Genomic DNA, 14950 nt, shown 5'->3' on the forward strand with positions numbered 1-14950 from the left:
GGATCTATTGTCAAAAAAGGAACTTTTCTAAGTTCTGATTCTTAATTGCCTTCTTATCTTACAGCACACAGCCCCAGCTCACACAGAGCGCTGGCCAAGTCTGTGTCTCCTCATTAGTGTACACTGGTATCCTACATTCAATGTTCACCAGCATCTTCTACTGCTGTGCAATAAAGATGGCAGCTGTTGAGCTGTCTCACACAGATTATAGAATCATAGAAAAGTGAAGTTGGAAGGGGCCTACAAGGCCATCAAGTCCAACCCCCTGCTCAATGCAGGAATACAATCAAAACAGATCTGCCAGGTGATTATCCAAGTTTTTCTTGAATGACTCCGGTGTTGGAGCACTCACCAACTCCTGAGGTAATTGGTTCCACTGTCATACTGCTCTAACAGTTAGGAAGTTTTTCCTGCTATTCAATCGAAATCTGGCTTTCTTTAACTTGAGCCCATTGTTGTGTGTCTTGCACTCTAGGCTGATCAAAAACAGATCTTGCCCCTCCTCTGTATGACAACCTTTCAAATATTTGAAAACTGATATCATGTCTCCCCTCAGTCTTCTTTTCTCAAGGCTAAACATGCCCAAATTTTTCAGCCTTTCCTCATAAGGCTTGGTTTCCAGCCCCCCGATCATCCTTCTCACCCTCCTCTGAAATCCTTCTGAGTTATTATCATTCTTCTGGAAGTGTGGTGTCCAGAACTGGACACAATACTCAAGGTGAGGCCTAACTAGTGCTGAATAGAGGGGGATCAGCACCTCGTGGGATTTGGAAAGTGTACAGTGGTGCCTCTCTTGACAAGGATAACCCATTCCAGCAAAATCACTGTAGAACGAAATCCTCGTCAGGCGAAAATAAAAAACCCATTGAAATGCATTGAAAACCGGTTCAATGCATTCCAATGGGCTAAATACCTAATTGTCTAGTGAAGATCCTCCATAGGGCGGCCATTTTCTGATGCCTGTAAAGCGAAAAATGCCTCCCATAAACAGCGGGGAGCCATTTTGCACAGTGGGTGGCCATTTTGAAACCTGGCGATCAGCTATTTTCAGATTGTCGTAATGCAAAGAAACAGTTCCCAAAACAGGGAACCGATGGTCGTAAAGCGATTTTTGGCCATTGAAACATCGTTTTGTGATCACAAAAGCGATCACAAAAACCTCACCGTCAAGCGGATTCATAGTTTAACAAGGTAATAGTTAAGCGAGGTACCACTGTACTTGTACTTCTATTCATGCAGCCTAAAATAGTATTTGCCTTTTTTTGTAGCCACATCACACTGTTGGCTCATATTTAGCTTGTGATCTACAACAATTCCAAGATCCTTCTCACTCGTAGTTTTGCTGAGCCACGTATTCCCCCATCTTGTAACTGTGCAGTTGGTTTCTTTTTCCGTGGTGCAGGACTTTGCACGTATCCCTGTTGAATTTCATTCTGTTGCTTTCGGCCTAGTGCTCCATCCACTTGATTGTCTAAGGACCTGATCTTATAGTTAAAGAATGCTTGCTAAGCATCCAGTTATTGCCAGGATTCCATGCAACACAATTTAAATTTTTAAGCAAAGGTTGCTTTATACCCTGATCCCCAAATGATTGTTTTTCCGAGTTTCTTTGCTGTACAGTGTCAGCATTGTTTTGTATTCTGTGCCGTCGCCTTGCTGTTCACAGAATTGATAAGACGCATTAAGGTACTTTATAAGAAAAATAATATGAATAGCATATTTATGATACTATGACTGAAGTCTTGTTAGTTACATAGGCACACACATGGTGTAGTACAATCAGTGGAATTCTCAGCAGCAAAATGGACATTGTTCAAAAGTTAGCATAGCTCTTTGCTATTGTGCACCGAGTCTCGCAACAGCCATTAACAGGAATTCAAATACACAGAACAGAGCAGGGAACGGGTGCATGGGATAATGGCTTATATGGAAGCTGGTGTTTCTGAAGAGATCATCTGAAGAATATGTACAGTGGTGCCTCGCTAGACGATGATAATCCATTCCACTGAAATCGCTGTTTAGCTAAATCATTGTCTAGCAAAAAGCATTTCCCCATTGGAATGCATTGAAACCTATTTAATGCATTCCAATGGGGAAGAATTGTCGTTTTCTAGCGAAGATTGGCCATAGGAAAGCCGCTTTGCAAACCGCCAATCAGCTGTTAAAATCGCTGTCTTGCGAAGCTTAGGTCCTGAAAACACCTGTTTTGTGAGTGCGGAGGGAGCTGTCAAAATCGTCATCTACTGATGAGTGGTATATATTTACCAGATGAGCGGGATATAAATCAAATAAATAAATAAATAAATAAATAAATAAATAAATAAATAAATAAATAAATAAATAAATAAATAAATCAGTTTGCAAAGCAGGGACCAAACATTGCCCAGTGAAATTCCCCCATAGGAATCACTGTTTTGCGAAGGATAGCTACAAATATAAATATCAGGGCAAAACTGGACGAGACACCACCAGCTTTGCAGTTAGAAAGTGATAAAATGTTTCCTTCCATGGATGTGTTCCTTCTATGCAGTTATTGCTGAGCATTCTCAATGGCAAATAAAGGCTATGGTTACCCAATTTGCAAGTTACAGTGAACAAACATTTTACCTCCACAAAGAAGTCAGCTTTTGATGCCTTGGTCACTATATTATTTGTTTTAGGTGAAAAAAGAATACAGTTGTGCCTCGCTTAACGATTGCCTCGGTTAACGAAGAAAGTGCTATATGATCGCTTTTGCGACCGCAAAACGATGTTTTAAATGGGTTTTTTTTATTTAACGATGATCAGTTCCCTGCTTTGGGAACCAATTTTCGCTTTACAACGATCAGCAGACAGCTGATTGTCGGGTTTCAAAATGGCCGCCGGCTGAAGAAAATGCCCCCCTCTGCTGTTTTCTAGAATGGATTCCTCGCTTTACAGGCACTGAAAATGGCCGCCGTATGGAGGATCTTTGCTGGACGAGCAGGTATTCAGCCCATTGGAACACATTGAATGGTTTTCAATGCATTTCAATGGGTTCTTTAATTTCGTTTGCCAACGAATTAACGTCGTCAAGCGAGGCACCACTGTACAGTGACCAAGGCATTGAAAGCTGAATTCCTTGTGGAAGCAAAATTACTAAAAGGAGAGATAAGTGGCAGTAAAGTCAGCTCTGAGAGTATCAGTCTGTTGGTAGAGAATGGACAGAGCAGAGAGTAGAGAGAGAAAATACAACAGGGAACACTAGTTTTCTCCCTCTACCTCTGGCGCTCCTGGGGACACACAGTTGCACCTTTGCTTCCACATGAGTGAAGAAGCAGGAGTAGACAGGAGTACGTGGTTTATATTTACAAACCTCCTGTGCTGCACCGTATTGTACTGAGTTGCCTTTTAAGAGTAAAAGCTGAAATAGTCCATATCCCCATTTTCAAAAAAGATAATCTAGATGCTCTGCTCAAAGTGGAAGAGTGCAGTTGCTTCAACTTTTTGTGTGTGTGTTTGTGTGTTTGTTGTTTCTTTAGGCAAATAGCACGGAAGAAATCACGTTTGAAACACTGAAACAGGCCATAGGTAAGGTGGGCTGCCTTTCCATATTGGATGCTTGACTCAGACATCTTTGTGAAGGCCTGGCTCAGGCACTTAAATCCAGCACTTCAACTTTTTAAAGAGTGGGTTCATGCTGTGTGTAAAGCCGCAAACAATATCACAAAGTAGGGGAATGATCTCCCCTACTTCCGGTTTGCACTTATCCCTCCTTTTTTGTCAGCTGCAGTTCCAGGCAAGGCAGCTGGGGAAAGAGGTGAGGCACAAACCGAGGTTCAAGACATGTCGGGTGGTAGTTCTTGATACCACAGAAGTCATGACTTAAACCAGTGAGTCCCAACCTTGGGTCTGTAGACATTCTTGGACTGCAACGCCCAGAAGCCCTTGCCAGCACAGCTAGTGGTGAAGGCTTTTGAGGGTCCAGTCCTTTGGCCATCTCATGAGAAGAGGAGACTCCCTGCAAAAGCCCCTGACGTTGGGAAAGTGTGAAGGCAAGAGGAGAAGGGGATGATAGAGGATGAGATGGCTGGACAGTGTCATTGAAGCTACCAACATGAATTTGACACAACTCCGGGAGGCAGTGGAAGATAGGAGGGCCTGGCGTGCTCTGGTCCATAGGGTCACGAAGAGTTGGACACGACTTAACAACTAAACAACAACAAGTCTAAAAACATCTGGGGACCCAAGGTTGGGAACCACTGGTTGAAACAGATCAGAGTTTGCAAGCAAGCCACAAACCAGAAGCTCTCGTGAGGTTTTTTTTTTTGTTTTTTTTTTTGTTTTTTTTTTTTGTTTTGTTTTTTGAGGGGGGGTTGTTAAAAATCATGGTTTGCCTGCGAAGATGGTTTTGAATATGGTAACAATCCAGATTAGGTCATAGCTTTTCATGACCTGTGAAGGCAATCATGGTCGCTTCATGGAATTGGTGTTTTGTGTGCTTAGTTTTCCCACATTGCTGGTGTTTGTGTTGTTGCTGTTAGGCAGCTTTAGAGGGGGAAAAAGTGACTTCTGCGTTTTGCTTTGTTTTCATTCCTTGAAAGACAACAATGCTCTTGAGGAACAGGAGAAGGAGAAGAGGCGGCTTGTGATTGAGAAATTCCAGAAAGCACCTTTTGAAGAAATTGCTGCACAATGTGAAACCAAAGTAAGTACTTAGGCCGTGGTCCACAACCCGTATGGCTCGGATTCAATCTGGGCATATTTGTGATGAAATATCACTAAGATCTCATAAATCTCCACGTGCTCTGTGCCAGCTTTATTTGGTTATAGAGTGTTCCTTTATCTCACTGTCATGGATACAGGAATGGTCTATCAGTGAATAAAGCTTGCAGAGTAGTCGGTGAAGACTGATGACACTGGGTGCCATGACAAAATGAGGAACTGAAACAGTAGAAAGATGGAAAGACTAGGATCCAAATGGAGAGGAATCTATAAAGTTCTTTAAGAAGTTCTTGGAAACACATTCCCATTTCTGATGGGCACCTGTCTCCCTTTTTTCCAACTCCATCAGAAGTTGGGAGACTCCCGTGTGTCTTACGGGTAAAAGCAAAACAGAGACAAAACATTTTTAAAAAAGACAAAATCATGGTGGTACCTTAAAGACTTTTATATTTTTTTCATGTGAAACTTTCATAGACGCTTTCATAGAAGAGTCCACTTCATCAGACATGTGTCTGTCTTAAATAGATCTTCTGCATGGTCAGTCCTTACGTCTGGACAGCAAAAATCCACATCGGAGCTTTCAACAGCTTTATTCCTTGACATGTTCAATGGACTACATTGAGGCCAGATCCTGTTGCAGCCTGTGCTGCCCTGTGCAGTCTCTGTCTCTGTCTCTCTCTCTGTCTCTCTGTCTCTGTCTCTCTCTCTCTCTCTCTCTCTCTCTCTCTCTCTCTCTCTCTCTCTCTCTCTCACACACACACACACACACACACACACACACACACACACACACACACACACACACACACACACACACACACACACACACACACACACACACACACACACACACACACACACACACACACACACACACGTTGTAACAGATGGCGTCTTCTGGCATAGGCAACTACTGGTTACTTCCTCGCTCCAGCCTAGAGGAAGCCCAGCCATAGTGGGCAATTTCACACATGGAGCAACGCAAAGAGGATTCACCCTGGATATCTTAGTTAGAATTTAATATTTAGGACTCGCAAATGTAGCTTTTGGTGTGTACAAGTTCCATTACAGCTTATATTATTTCTTTTTCAGAAGGACCTCTGTTGTAGGCATAATTTCTAAAAGTTAGATCTGGTGTTGTGCGTGTCGCTGGTCTACTTTTAGACATCCATAGACGATGTGGTCTCTACATAGGGAAGTCCTTCTCATGAGTAGCTGCTGAAATGTAGGCTTTCCCCGTGCACACGTGTTATGCCTCCTGGCAGAGGGCATTGCTAGCCATGCAGCAACTCTTAACACTCAGAACTGCAAAACTTGGAAAAGTTGGTTGGTTGGTTTTGAATGCAGCTCTCAGAATCCAGAATCAGAATTCTTCCAAGATCTGGGTAACTGCACAATTTGTGTGAAAAAGAAGTGGTTGATGCTGTTGCATCTGATGACAAAGTAAAGCTAGTATGGATACCTTTCAGTCATCTACACCACTAATTTCCAACCATGGGCCCCCAGAGGTCCTTGGACTAAAATTCCCAGAGGCCTTCACCACTAGCTTTGCTGGCCAGGATTTATGGGAGTTGTAATCCAAGAAGATCTGGGGACCCAAGGTTGGGAACCACTAATGCAGACCAATTCGTCTGAAGGGCACAGGGATTAAGTAGGAGTTCCCTAAAATAGCTAATGCTTATTCTTTGCAGGCAAACTTGCTCCATGACAGGCTAACGCAGATACTGGATCGCACGGTTCGGTAAGGCTAAATGAAATAAATTTGTTTTAAGCCTGTAAATATATATATGCGTAAAAGACTCTTCTAGGTTCCCAAGACTATTAACTTGTTTTTCTACTTCATTTTTAAATATCTGACTCCATTTTGGTTCCGGTCTTGCTTGCTTTGAAAGAAACACATTCTGTAGTGTCGATGGACAGAAATTACTTTTCTTCCAAGGCATATTTATCATATACCATTACAGTGGTGTCTCGCTTGACGAGAATAATCCGTTCCAGCGAAATCACTGTAGAGCAAAATCCTTGTCAAGCGAAATAAAAAAGCCCATTGAAATGCATTGAAAACCGGTTCAATGCGTTCCAATGGGCTAAATAACTCGCCATCCAGCGAAGATCCTCCATACGGTGGCCATTTTCCATGCGTGTGCAACTAAAAATTCCTTCCTAAACACAGCGGGGAGCCATTTTGAATGGCCAGTGGCCATTTTGAAAACCCGACGATCAGCTGTTTTGATTGTCGTAATGCGAAGAATCAGTTCCCGAAGCAGGGAACTGATCCTCATAAAGCGGTTTTTGCCCATTAAAACATTGTTTTGCGATCACAAAAAATCATCGTGAAGTGGATTCGTCGTCAAGCGGGGTCAGCGTTAAGCGGGGCACCACTGTATACTGGTTTAGTATTCGTTCTCTCTGGAAATGATCATTCTGTTTTGGGAATGGTTGGATCTGTAAAACAATTCTTAGCACTTTCTCAGAACATCTCAAAATTCTTTAAGGGAAGCCATGACAAAGGGGCATAAAAGTGATGCATATTATTGGTGTAAATAAGAGCTGAGTACTTTGAATCTGTCTATTTTGAATTGTACATTTCTTAGTTTGCTGAGATTTGATCCATGCTATGTTCCTTTTTGTGTCTGTTATGATCTAATTAGGATACACAACTGTTGATATCTTCGGAGTTCCAATATCTGAAAAGAGAAGAGCAGATGTTACGAACTTACCCATCCTTAGTAATAACAGTTTTGATTTGGGAAGCAGAGATTACTTGTTTGATTTGTTAGCAACTTCATTTTCCATCTCTTAGAACAAAGCAAGAGGGTAGCGGATTCAGCTGAACCTCTCCAGCCGCTGTTCCCTGTATTTCTTCCTGTTTTCTTCTACTGTGTCTCTATCCAACAGCATGCATAGACTCTATCAATCTTGAGGGTTCATGCTAGTCAAAGCTATTGGCGAACCCCACGAGAATTGTCTGTCCTCATGATAGCAGCTGCTTTTAGAGTGCAACGGTTCTGATGTCACAACTAGAGATGAGAGTATTCCTATTTGTATATGAATACCTTCACACCATTGGACGTGGCAAGGGTCCGTCCCCCGGGGGACAGACCATCCACTCACACATCCACTGCTGCCGCCAGCTGCTCCATTCTCCCTTCCAATCACTCCAGAGCTCATGGTTGACTAGCCGTTCCTGGCAGAAGGAGGGACGACCAGTCTCCCTGCCAGGCTGACGAGTGGCTAGCCAACCACAAGCTCCATAGCGATTAGAAAGGAGAGTAGTGCTGCCAGTGGGAGTGGATGCCTGAGTGTACGGCCCGGCCCCAGGGAGCTGGACCCTTGTTACATCCAGCTGTTACATCTAGCTCTACTCACAACCAGTCCTGCTTGGACGCTTTGGATCAGGAAAGCTAGCAACGGAGGGATTATTAGACAGTTTTGGAAATCATCCCAATTATGCATTTTATTTTATTTAAAACCATTACAACCTGCCCTGTATCACAGAATATCAGGGCAGGGGACAAAGCTGCCTAAAACCATTTTTAAAATACAAGACATTTAAAACAATTTAAAATCAAAGAGTTTAAAACACACAATAAAACGTTCTAACATTAACAGTCCTAGATCAAAGCAAACCTGAATGACATTCAGAGGCAAACCTGTTGAAACGGAGGCTGCCCTATTTTGGGCACCTCCCGAGAAGAGTTTTCGGAAAAGACCATAATGCTGGAAAAGGTAGAAGACAGCAAGGAAAGAGGAAGACCAAATACGAGATGGACTGACATCCTAAAGGAAGCCAATGCCTTGGATTTGCAAGAGCTGAGCAGGGCTGCTGAGGATAGGGCATTTTGGAGATGGCTCATTCATAGGGTCCCCCTAAGTCAGACGTCAAGATGGGCATGAACTTCAGTTCAGAGGTTCACACTGGTTCATACCTCCCTCCCTGGCTGGATCCTCCATTCACCAGCTGGTGCACACTCCCCTCCTCCTCTTTGGCTGTTCAACCAGTCTCCGGCAGGAGCAGGATCTTCCCTGCCCCGCCTCCTTGGCTGATCACCCACTCAGACCAGGAGACAGGACGGGCAAATCTATGCTCCTGCCAAGGACCGGTTGAACAGCCGAAGACAAGGAGCAGAGGAGCGTGCTCCGACTGCTGAGCTGATCATTGACCTGGGAGGCAGAGCAATGGGTGGCACGAACTTCCGAACCAACGTTCATGCCCATCTCTAGTCAGAAGTGACTTGATGCCACCTAACAGCAAAAACAACATTAAAACCATTGCACTAAAACACAATCTCCAACTCCCAAAGGCTATAATATAGGAGTATTTCTTGACTTAGGGACGTGGTGGCGCTGCGGGCTAAACCGCAGAAGCTTGTGCTGCAGGGTCAGAAGTCCAAGCAGTTGTAAGATCGAATCCACGCGACGGAGTGAGCGCCCATTGCTTGTCCCAGCTCCCGCCAACCTAGCGGTTCGAAAGCATGCAAATGCAAGTAGATAAATAGGGACCACCTGGGTGGGAAGGTAACAGCGTTTCGTGTCTAAGTCGCACTGGCCATGTGACCACGGAAGATTGTCTTCGGACAAAACGCTGGCTCTATGGCTTGGAAACGGGGATGAGCAGCGCCCCCTAGAGTCGAACACGACTGGACAAAAATTGTCAAGGGGAACCTTTACCTTTTTATTTCTTGACTTAGCACTTAACCGATGCCAGCGCCAGCACAGATCAAGCTTCCAAGAGGAGGACATTACACAAGTTATCTTTAGGAGAGACTTTTGAATGTTGAGCCTGGTGATGTTAAAAATCAGACTACTGTCCTGGATTTAATTTTATCTCTCCAAAACTGGAAGAAAATAGAGGCACAGAAACAAGAGAAGGGTACTGAGAAAATATGGGAAGTGCTAGAAATGGATATCTTTCCAGGCAGGCTGAATGTACATCCAAGACAGAAGGAAATTAATATGAATAGAGTGGATGATTGTATACTCTCTGTTCTCCTATCCTTAAAACCCTTTTCCCATCCCTTACACTTCCTTTTACCTTTTGTATTCCCTACCCTATTCCTAGTAGTTTAAAAATAAAATATTTAAATAGTGAATGTTGACCCTGCTGCCAAGGAATTCCAGTTGAAGGCTTGGGGAGATGTGCTCGGTCCATGGGATACAAGCTTGCCCTCGCTTTATTTATATTGAGGTTGTGACTTAGATCCCCCCCCCCAACACTTCTCTGGAACTGAACATTGCAGAGAGACAAGGAGAGTGATGAAGATCCTATTTTGTAGGGACGTCTCTCTGCCATTGGTAAGCAGGTTTCTGCGGTCACCCAGGTTTACCTTGAAGACAGTCATTTAATAAAACATGGCCAAGCATGGAAGCTTAAAAAATAACAACCCTTATTTTTCACGTCATCTCCTTTTAGGCCACCTCCGAGCCCTTCCGGAACCATGGCGGTCACTTCTGGACACGTTCATTACCACTCCATCCCAGTCTATGAGATGAAGTTTCCAGACCTTTGTGTGTATTGAGCGTCTTCTGGATTGAGCGCCGACTGAAAGATTTTAAAGCTTCTCGGAAGCTAAGTTGGTGGTGTGTCCGCTCAGAGCAGGTCACATTTTACATTTCAATGTCATCCTTTAATTCCAAGATAAAGTGCATAGGTATCTTTTTTTAATTACTCATTGGAAGGAAAAACAATTTTCTCATTTTCTGTTTTTCTACATGTTTTGTTACTTTCGGTATTCAAATTAAAAGGGTGGGTGTTTTTTTTCACCATGACCTTTTGTTATAGGTTTAACATGTATATTTATCAAAACCATTTCTAATGCTACATATTCTTTTGATAGGTTTACAGCTCTTTTAAAATCTTTTCATTCTCTTAGATTTATATTTGTTTCGGCGGAGGATTCCTCATAGCAAATGCCAAATGTGATTTTCTTTCTGATTCGGTCTGCAATCCCTTGTGCGCTGAGGGGAGAGTAAGCACCTTTGAACTCTGACAGACTTACTTCTGAACATACATGCATGAACGTGGGCTATTAAAGTCCAAGTTCAAACATGTATAGTACATACTGAAACTTTTGACTTTCATAACCAGAACTTGGTATTGCCTGTTACAAAGGCTGTCAGGATAAGAGAGGAATTGAATTATATTACCATTGCTATTACAATTTCTGTTTGGTAGTAAGACCTCCATATCCGCAGGATCAGTTTCTTCTGATTCATATATCCACGGTCTGAATATATTTGAAAAATATGTTTTCTAAAAAAAAATCCTGGAAATATATATATCTAAATATGAAGTTCCCAGAACTGGCCACTAGAGGGAACCAGAGACCATGCTATGTATAGCGTTCACTAGAGAAATATGATGTTATTACCAGACCTGGCCACTGGAGGGAGCCAGAGACCATGATGTGTTTAGCATTTGCTATTAAAATAGTGTTAGCTATAATCTGCGTTTTTCAGCATCCACGGGGTGGGGAGCTTGGAACTGCTCCTCCACACATACAGTGGTTGTGCTGTACTTTTTTGTAGGATTTTTTTGGTTACTTTTAAAGTTGGTTTGAGATTGATCAAAGAGTGGCATAATTCTTAAGCTAAACCCTTACTTACTTTAGAACGGGGACTTCCTTGTGCCTCGGCTGCTCCCGAGAGGGCGGTGTGTTTGAAATATCTCTGCACTCGTTACTTATTTCCAAACTTCAGTCATGACCATCCTCTAAGGAATCCTGAGAGAACAATAGTATTGTGGGAAAACATGAACCCCCATGTTTGTCTCTTCCCAGACCTGTATCTCCCAGGTTTCTTTAATAAAGAGGAACTGTGGTGGCTAAAAGCAAGCTTGAAACATATTTGAATTGAAGAAAGAAAAGTGAATTGAAGGAGAAAATGCATGCATGGGGGTGGGGGGAATGTATGCTCACATTTCCTCAGATAGAAAGCCCAATTTGGGAGCTGGGGCTATGTACAAGTGGGAAGAAATAGATTTAGCACATCCACCCCTCCCTTATTAGCAGTTTCAAACTCAGTTAAAGGTAAAGGTTCCCCTTGACATTTAATCCAGTTGTGTCCAACTCTAGGGGGCGGTGCTCATCCCCGTCTCCAAGCCGTAGAGCCAGCGTTTGCCTGAAGACAGTTTCCGTGGTCACGTGGCCAGCACGACTAGACACGGAACGCTGTGACCTTCCCACCGAGGTGGTACCTGTTTATCTACTTGCATTTACATGCTTTCGAACTGCTAGGTGGGCAGGAGCTGGGACAAGCGACGAGGGCTCACTCCGTCGTGTGGATTCGATCTTACATATTTGTGAGGAGGGGAAGGAATAGATTTAGCACATCCATTCTCCCGCCTTCTCACCCTTCCCTTATGAGCAGTTAACGCCTACTGAATTGCAATTTCAGTCCAGCAACGAACAGCTCTCTGATTTGCTTGCACATGCCATTTGCTGGGTTAGGCCCCAGAAAAGACCGTAACTGTGTTTAGCGCTCTTCTTGTATAAATGTATACTATTTTGGAATACCTTTCCAATGGCAGTATTCTGCGTCATACATGATGTAGAACCCATTTTAAACGTCCTTTTAGGAGGAAGGGTAAACAAAACGCAATTGTGTGTCTTGCCAAAAGTCGGAAGTTGTGAGTTGGAGCCCCTTACCTGCGTGGAGCTCCTGTCACTGGCTGTGCCATGTACAGCTCCATGCGCAGGTGGAACTTTGTCTCCTGCCATTGTTGGTAATGAGGAGTGTTTGTTTCATATATGGGGCTGCATCCCAGGGAGTTTCTATGGGGAACTCAGAAATGTGCAATATTTTTTCAGATTTAAAGGAATATAGTTTCGTATGGATTACGATTTTCAAAACTGCAGAGTATTTTCATGCCACGTTCAAGACAAATAAGGGAAAAGTTATATATTTGATATTGCAGGGGTTCAAATAAAGAGGTTTTAGACAGGATTAATTGACGCATGTTGGCCTGGAAAACCAAATGCAATGTGATGTGACATCTCTGTATCACTGAGTGTGTCTCAAACCTATGTGGCTAAGAAGCACTTTCTGAAAATATACGTAGCTTAGAATGTTGTTGTTGACCCATAGCATATTCTAAGGCTTTCTGGTTTGTATGTGTTTTGTTCGTTAATGGTTATGCTCAATTTCTATTATGTTGTGTATCTAGTATAAAATGTTGGCTACAAAAGTTAGAACGTGATTGATTGATGTTGTGTTTCAACCTGTGTAACAATGTGCTGTCAATTAGGAGGGTTGTGGCCCTCGCAGCTCTGTAGATAAAGCAAAAGAGCCGCTTCATCCCACAGCTCTAACTTGCTAGACCGATAAATCTGCAGATGAGAACCAGTGCATGCATCTAAATCCTTTTCCAATCCCCATTGTCCTTCAGATACAGTAGCCACCTTGGGTCTATTAAAGGAGAAATGTGGGATAGATCTTTTTTTAAAAAAATAAATAGGACCCCCCCTTATCTGCAGGATCCGTATCCGAGGTTTCACTTACCTGTTGCCTGAAAATATTAAATAAATAACCCCAGAAAGACACATTACTGGAACTGGTCACAACAGGAGACCATAGAGTCTATGCTATATATAGGGTTCGCTATTATCCACTGTTTCTGGCATCCACGGTAGGTCTTGGAATATGTTCCCTGCAGATATGGCAGCCCTACTGTATAGATCCGTCTGCAATTCCCAAGAAATCTGAAGGACACCACCTTGTGGAAGGGTGCCCTACAGGATGTGCCCATGTTTCCGTAACCACCTAGATTCTTTACATTCTGTTGGGCATCTTCCCCAATATTTAGAAGCAGCAGTTCTTGAGGGAAGAGGAAAGTGACTAGGAACAGCAAGAGGCTGGATAGAGCTCCCTCAAAAGCTACACAGATGTATTAGTTAAAAAACTGAATCCTGGCCAACATACAGCAGTGCTGATCTTTGGACATTGGAACCTTGATCAACTTTGCCTGCTTTACTCTTTCACTTTCATTATCCGGGTGTTAATTGTTTCTTTTAGCCAGAGGGTTATACACCTACTAATAACAGGCCATACACACTGCACCTTTTAATGCCAAACAGATGGCCATTCTTGAAAACCAGAAGCGGATGGCCAACCAGTGTGGGTTTTGCTTTGGTTAGTTGTCTGTGAGTCCCCCCCTACCCTTTGGGAATGCCAGGGACACAAAAATTGACCTCTGAGCCTGCCAAAATTGCCCATTCCTGACTGGTCGAAGGTCCATCAGCTTCAATTAGCAAGCCCCAAATCCTGTGTACAGTTTTCACCTCATATAGGCCCATCTGTGTGGTTTTAAATTAATTTGAAAGAAAGGTTCCCAGACTGGAGTCTGGCTTTTTATTTTCCCTCATTTCTACAGCTTCCTAGGTCTTGTAGAAAATTGTGCACTGAAAAGTACAGTTGTATCCATGCTTCAAAACTGACCTGTTGTTTGAAGTATAAATATGGTTAATTGAGTTATTTGATGCTCATGTTTTCTTGGTTTTACCTAAGCAACAGATTTCATGAAAAGGCAGAACATGTATTCTGTAATCTCTTACATTTAAGCAAATAAACAAAAAAAATTGAAGATAAGCCATGTCTTCCTGCTACTAAATGTTTTATGCTGTGATTGTTTTCAGCTTTTAACATGTGTTGCCTTTCCCCGTGTAAAAGATTGTTAATGGGTTATCCAAAAGGTGTAGCAAACACCTTTGTTTCAGTCCAAAAGAGAGCACGAATAATGGTAACAAATTGCCCTTCCCCAAACTTTCCAGCACCACAACGTCACCTCAAAAAAGTATTTTAATCATCTTAAACATTGTGCTGTCTGGGGTGTGTGGAGAAAAGTTTGCTGTGCTATTGAGGGGCTGCAAAAAGCCCCACGTCTCCCCTCCCCCCCCGAAAAACATTTTGACCACCAGAGGGTGAAGGTGGGTTTATTTAGGAAAAAAAAATGCAATTTAAAAATTTGCAGGGTAAGGATCACAGATGCAGCTCTTCACACTTGAGAGATGGAATACTTTAATAACCTGTACACAAGTCTCCAATGACAATTTCCTCTTCTTTCCTTTTGGGGGAGAGATGGCTAGGTGCTCTTGGGTAACTTTGTTGGCACTTCAAAAAAAAGGGGGGGGAGATACGACATTATTCTGCCCAGAGGAGACCAGTGGAGATTGAAGTCCAACAAAGGATCACACCTTTCTCTATCATTTCAAGCCGTCACACCGCCTGAACCAATGTGAATGGATCTGCTGAGGGGAAAAGTGAAAACCTC

The 14950-nt window shown here is 42.9% G+C and overlaps 1 protein-coding gene across 2 annotated transcripts in view; it reads left to right on the forward strand.

Annotated features, from left to right (window-relative positions):
• The window catches only part of EFR3A (EFR3 homolog A), a 107826-nt gene extending 94395 nt beyond the window's left edge, over positions 1-13431 (forward strand). For both annotated transcript variants that reach the window (XM_072999347.2, XM_072999346.2), the window contains 4 exons: positions 3501-3549; positions 4563-4666; positions 6375-6424; positions 10097-13431. In XM_072999347.2, coding sequence (XP_072855448.1) covers positions 3501-3549; positions 4563-4666; positions 6375-6424; positions 10097-10202 — 309 coding nt within the window. In that variant the 3' untranslated portion in view covers positions 10203-13431. The remainder of the gene's footprint in view (positions 1-3500; positions 3550-4562; positions 4667-6374; positions 6425-10096) is intronic.
• Positions 13432-14950: the final 1519 nt, after the last annotated feature.

The sequence above is a fragment of the Pogona vitticeps genome, chromosome 4 (assembly GCF_051106095.1).
Source record: "Pogona vitticeps strain Pit_001003342236 chromosome 4, PviZW2.1, whole genome shotgun sequence".
NCBI lineage: Eukaryota > Metazoa > Chordata > Lepidosauria > Squamata > Agamidae > Pogona > Pogona vitticeps.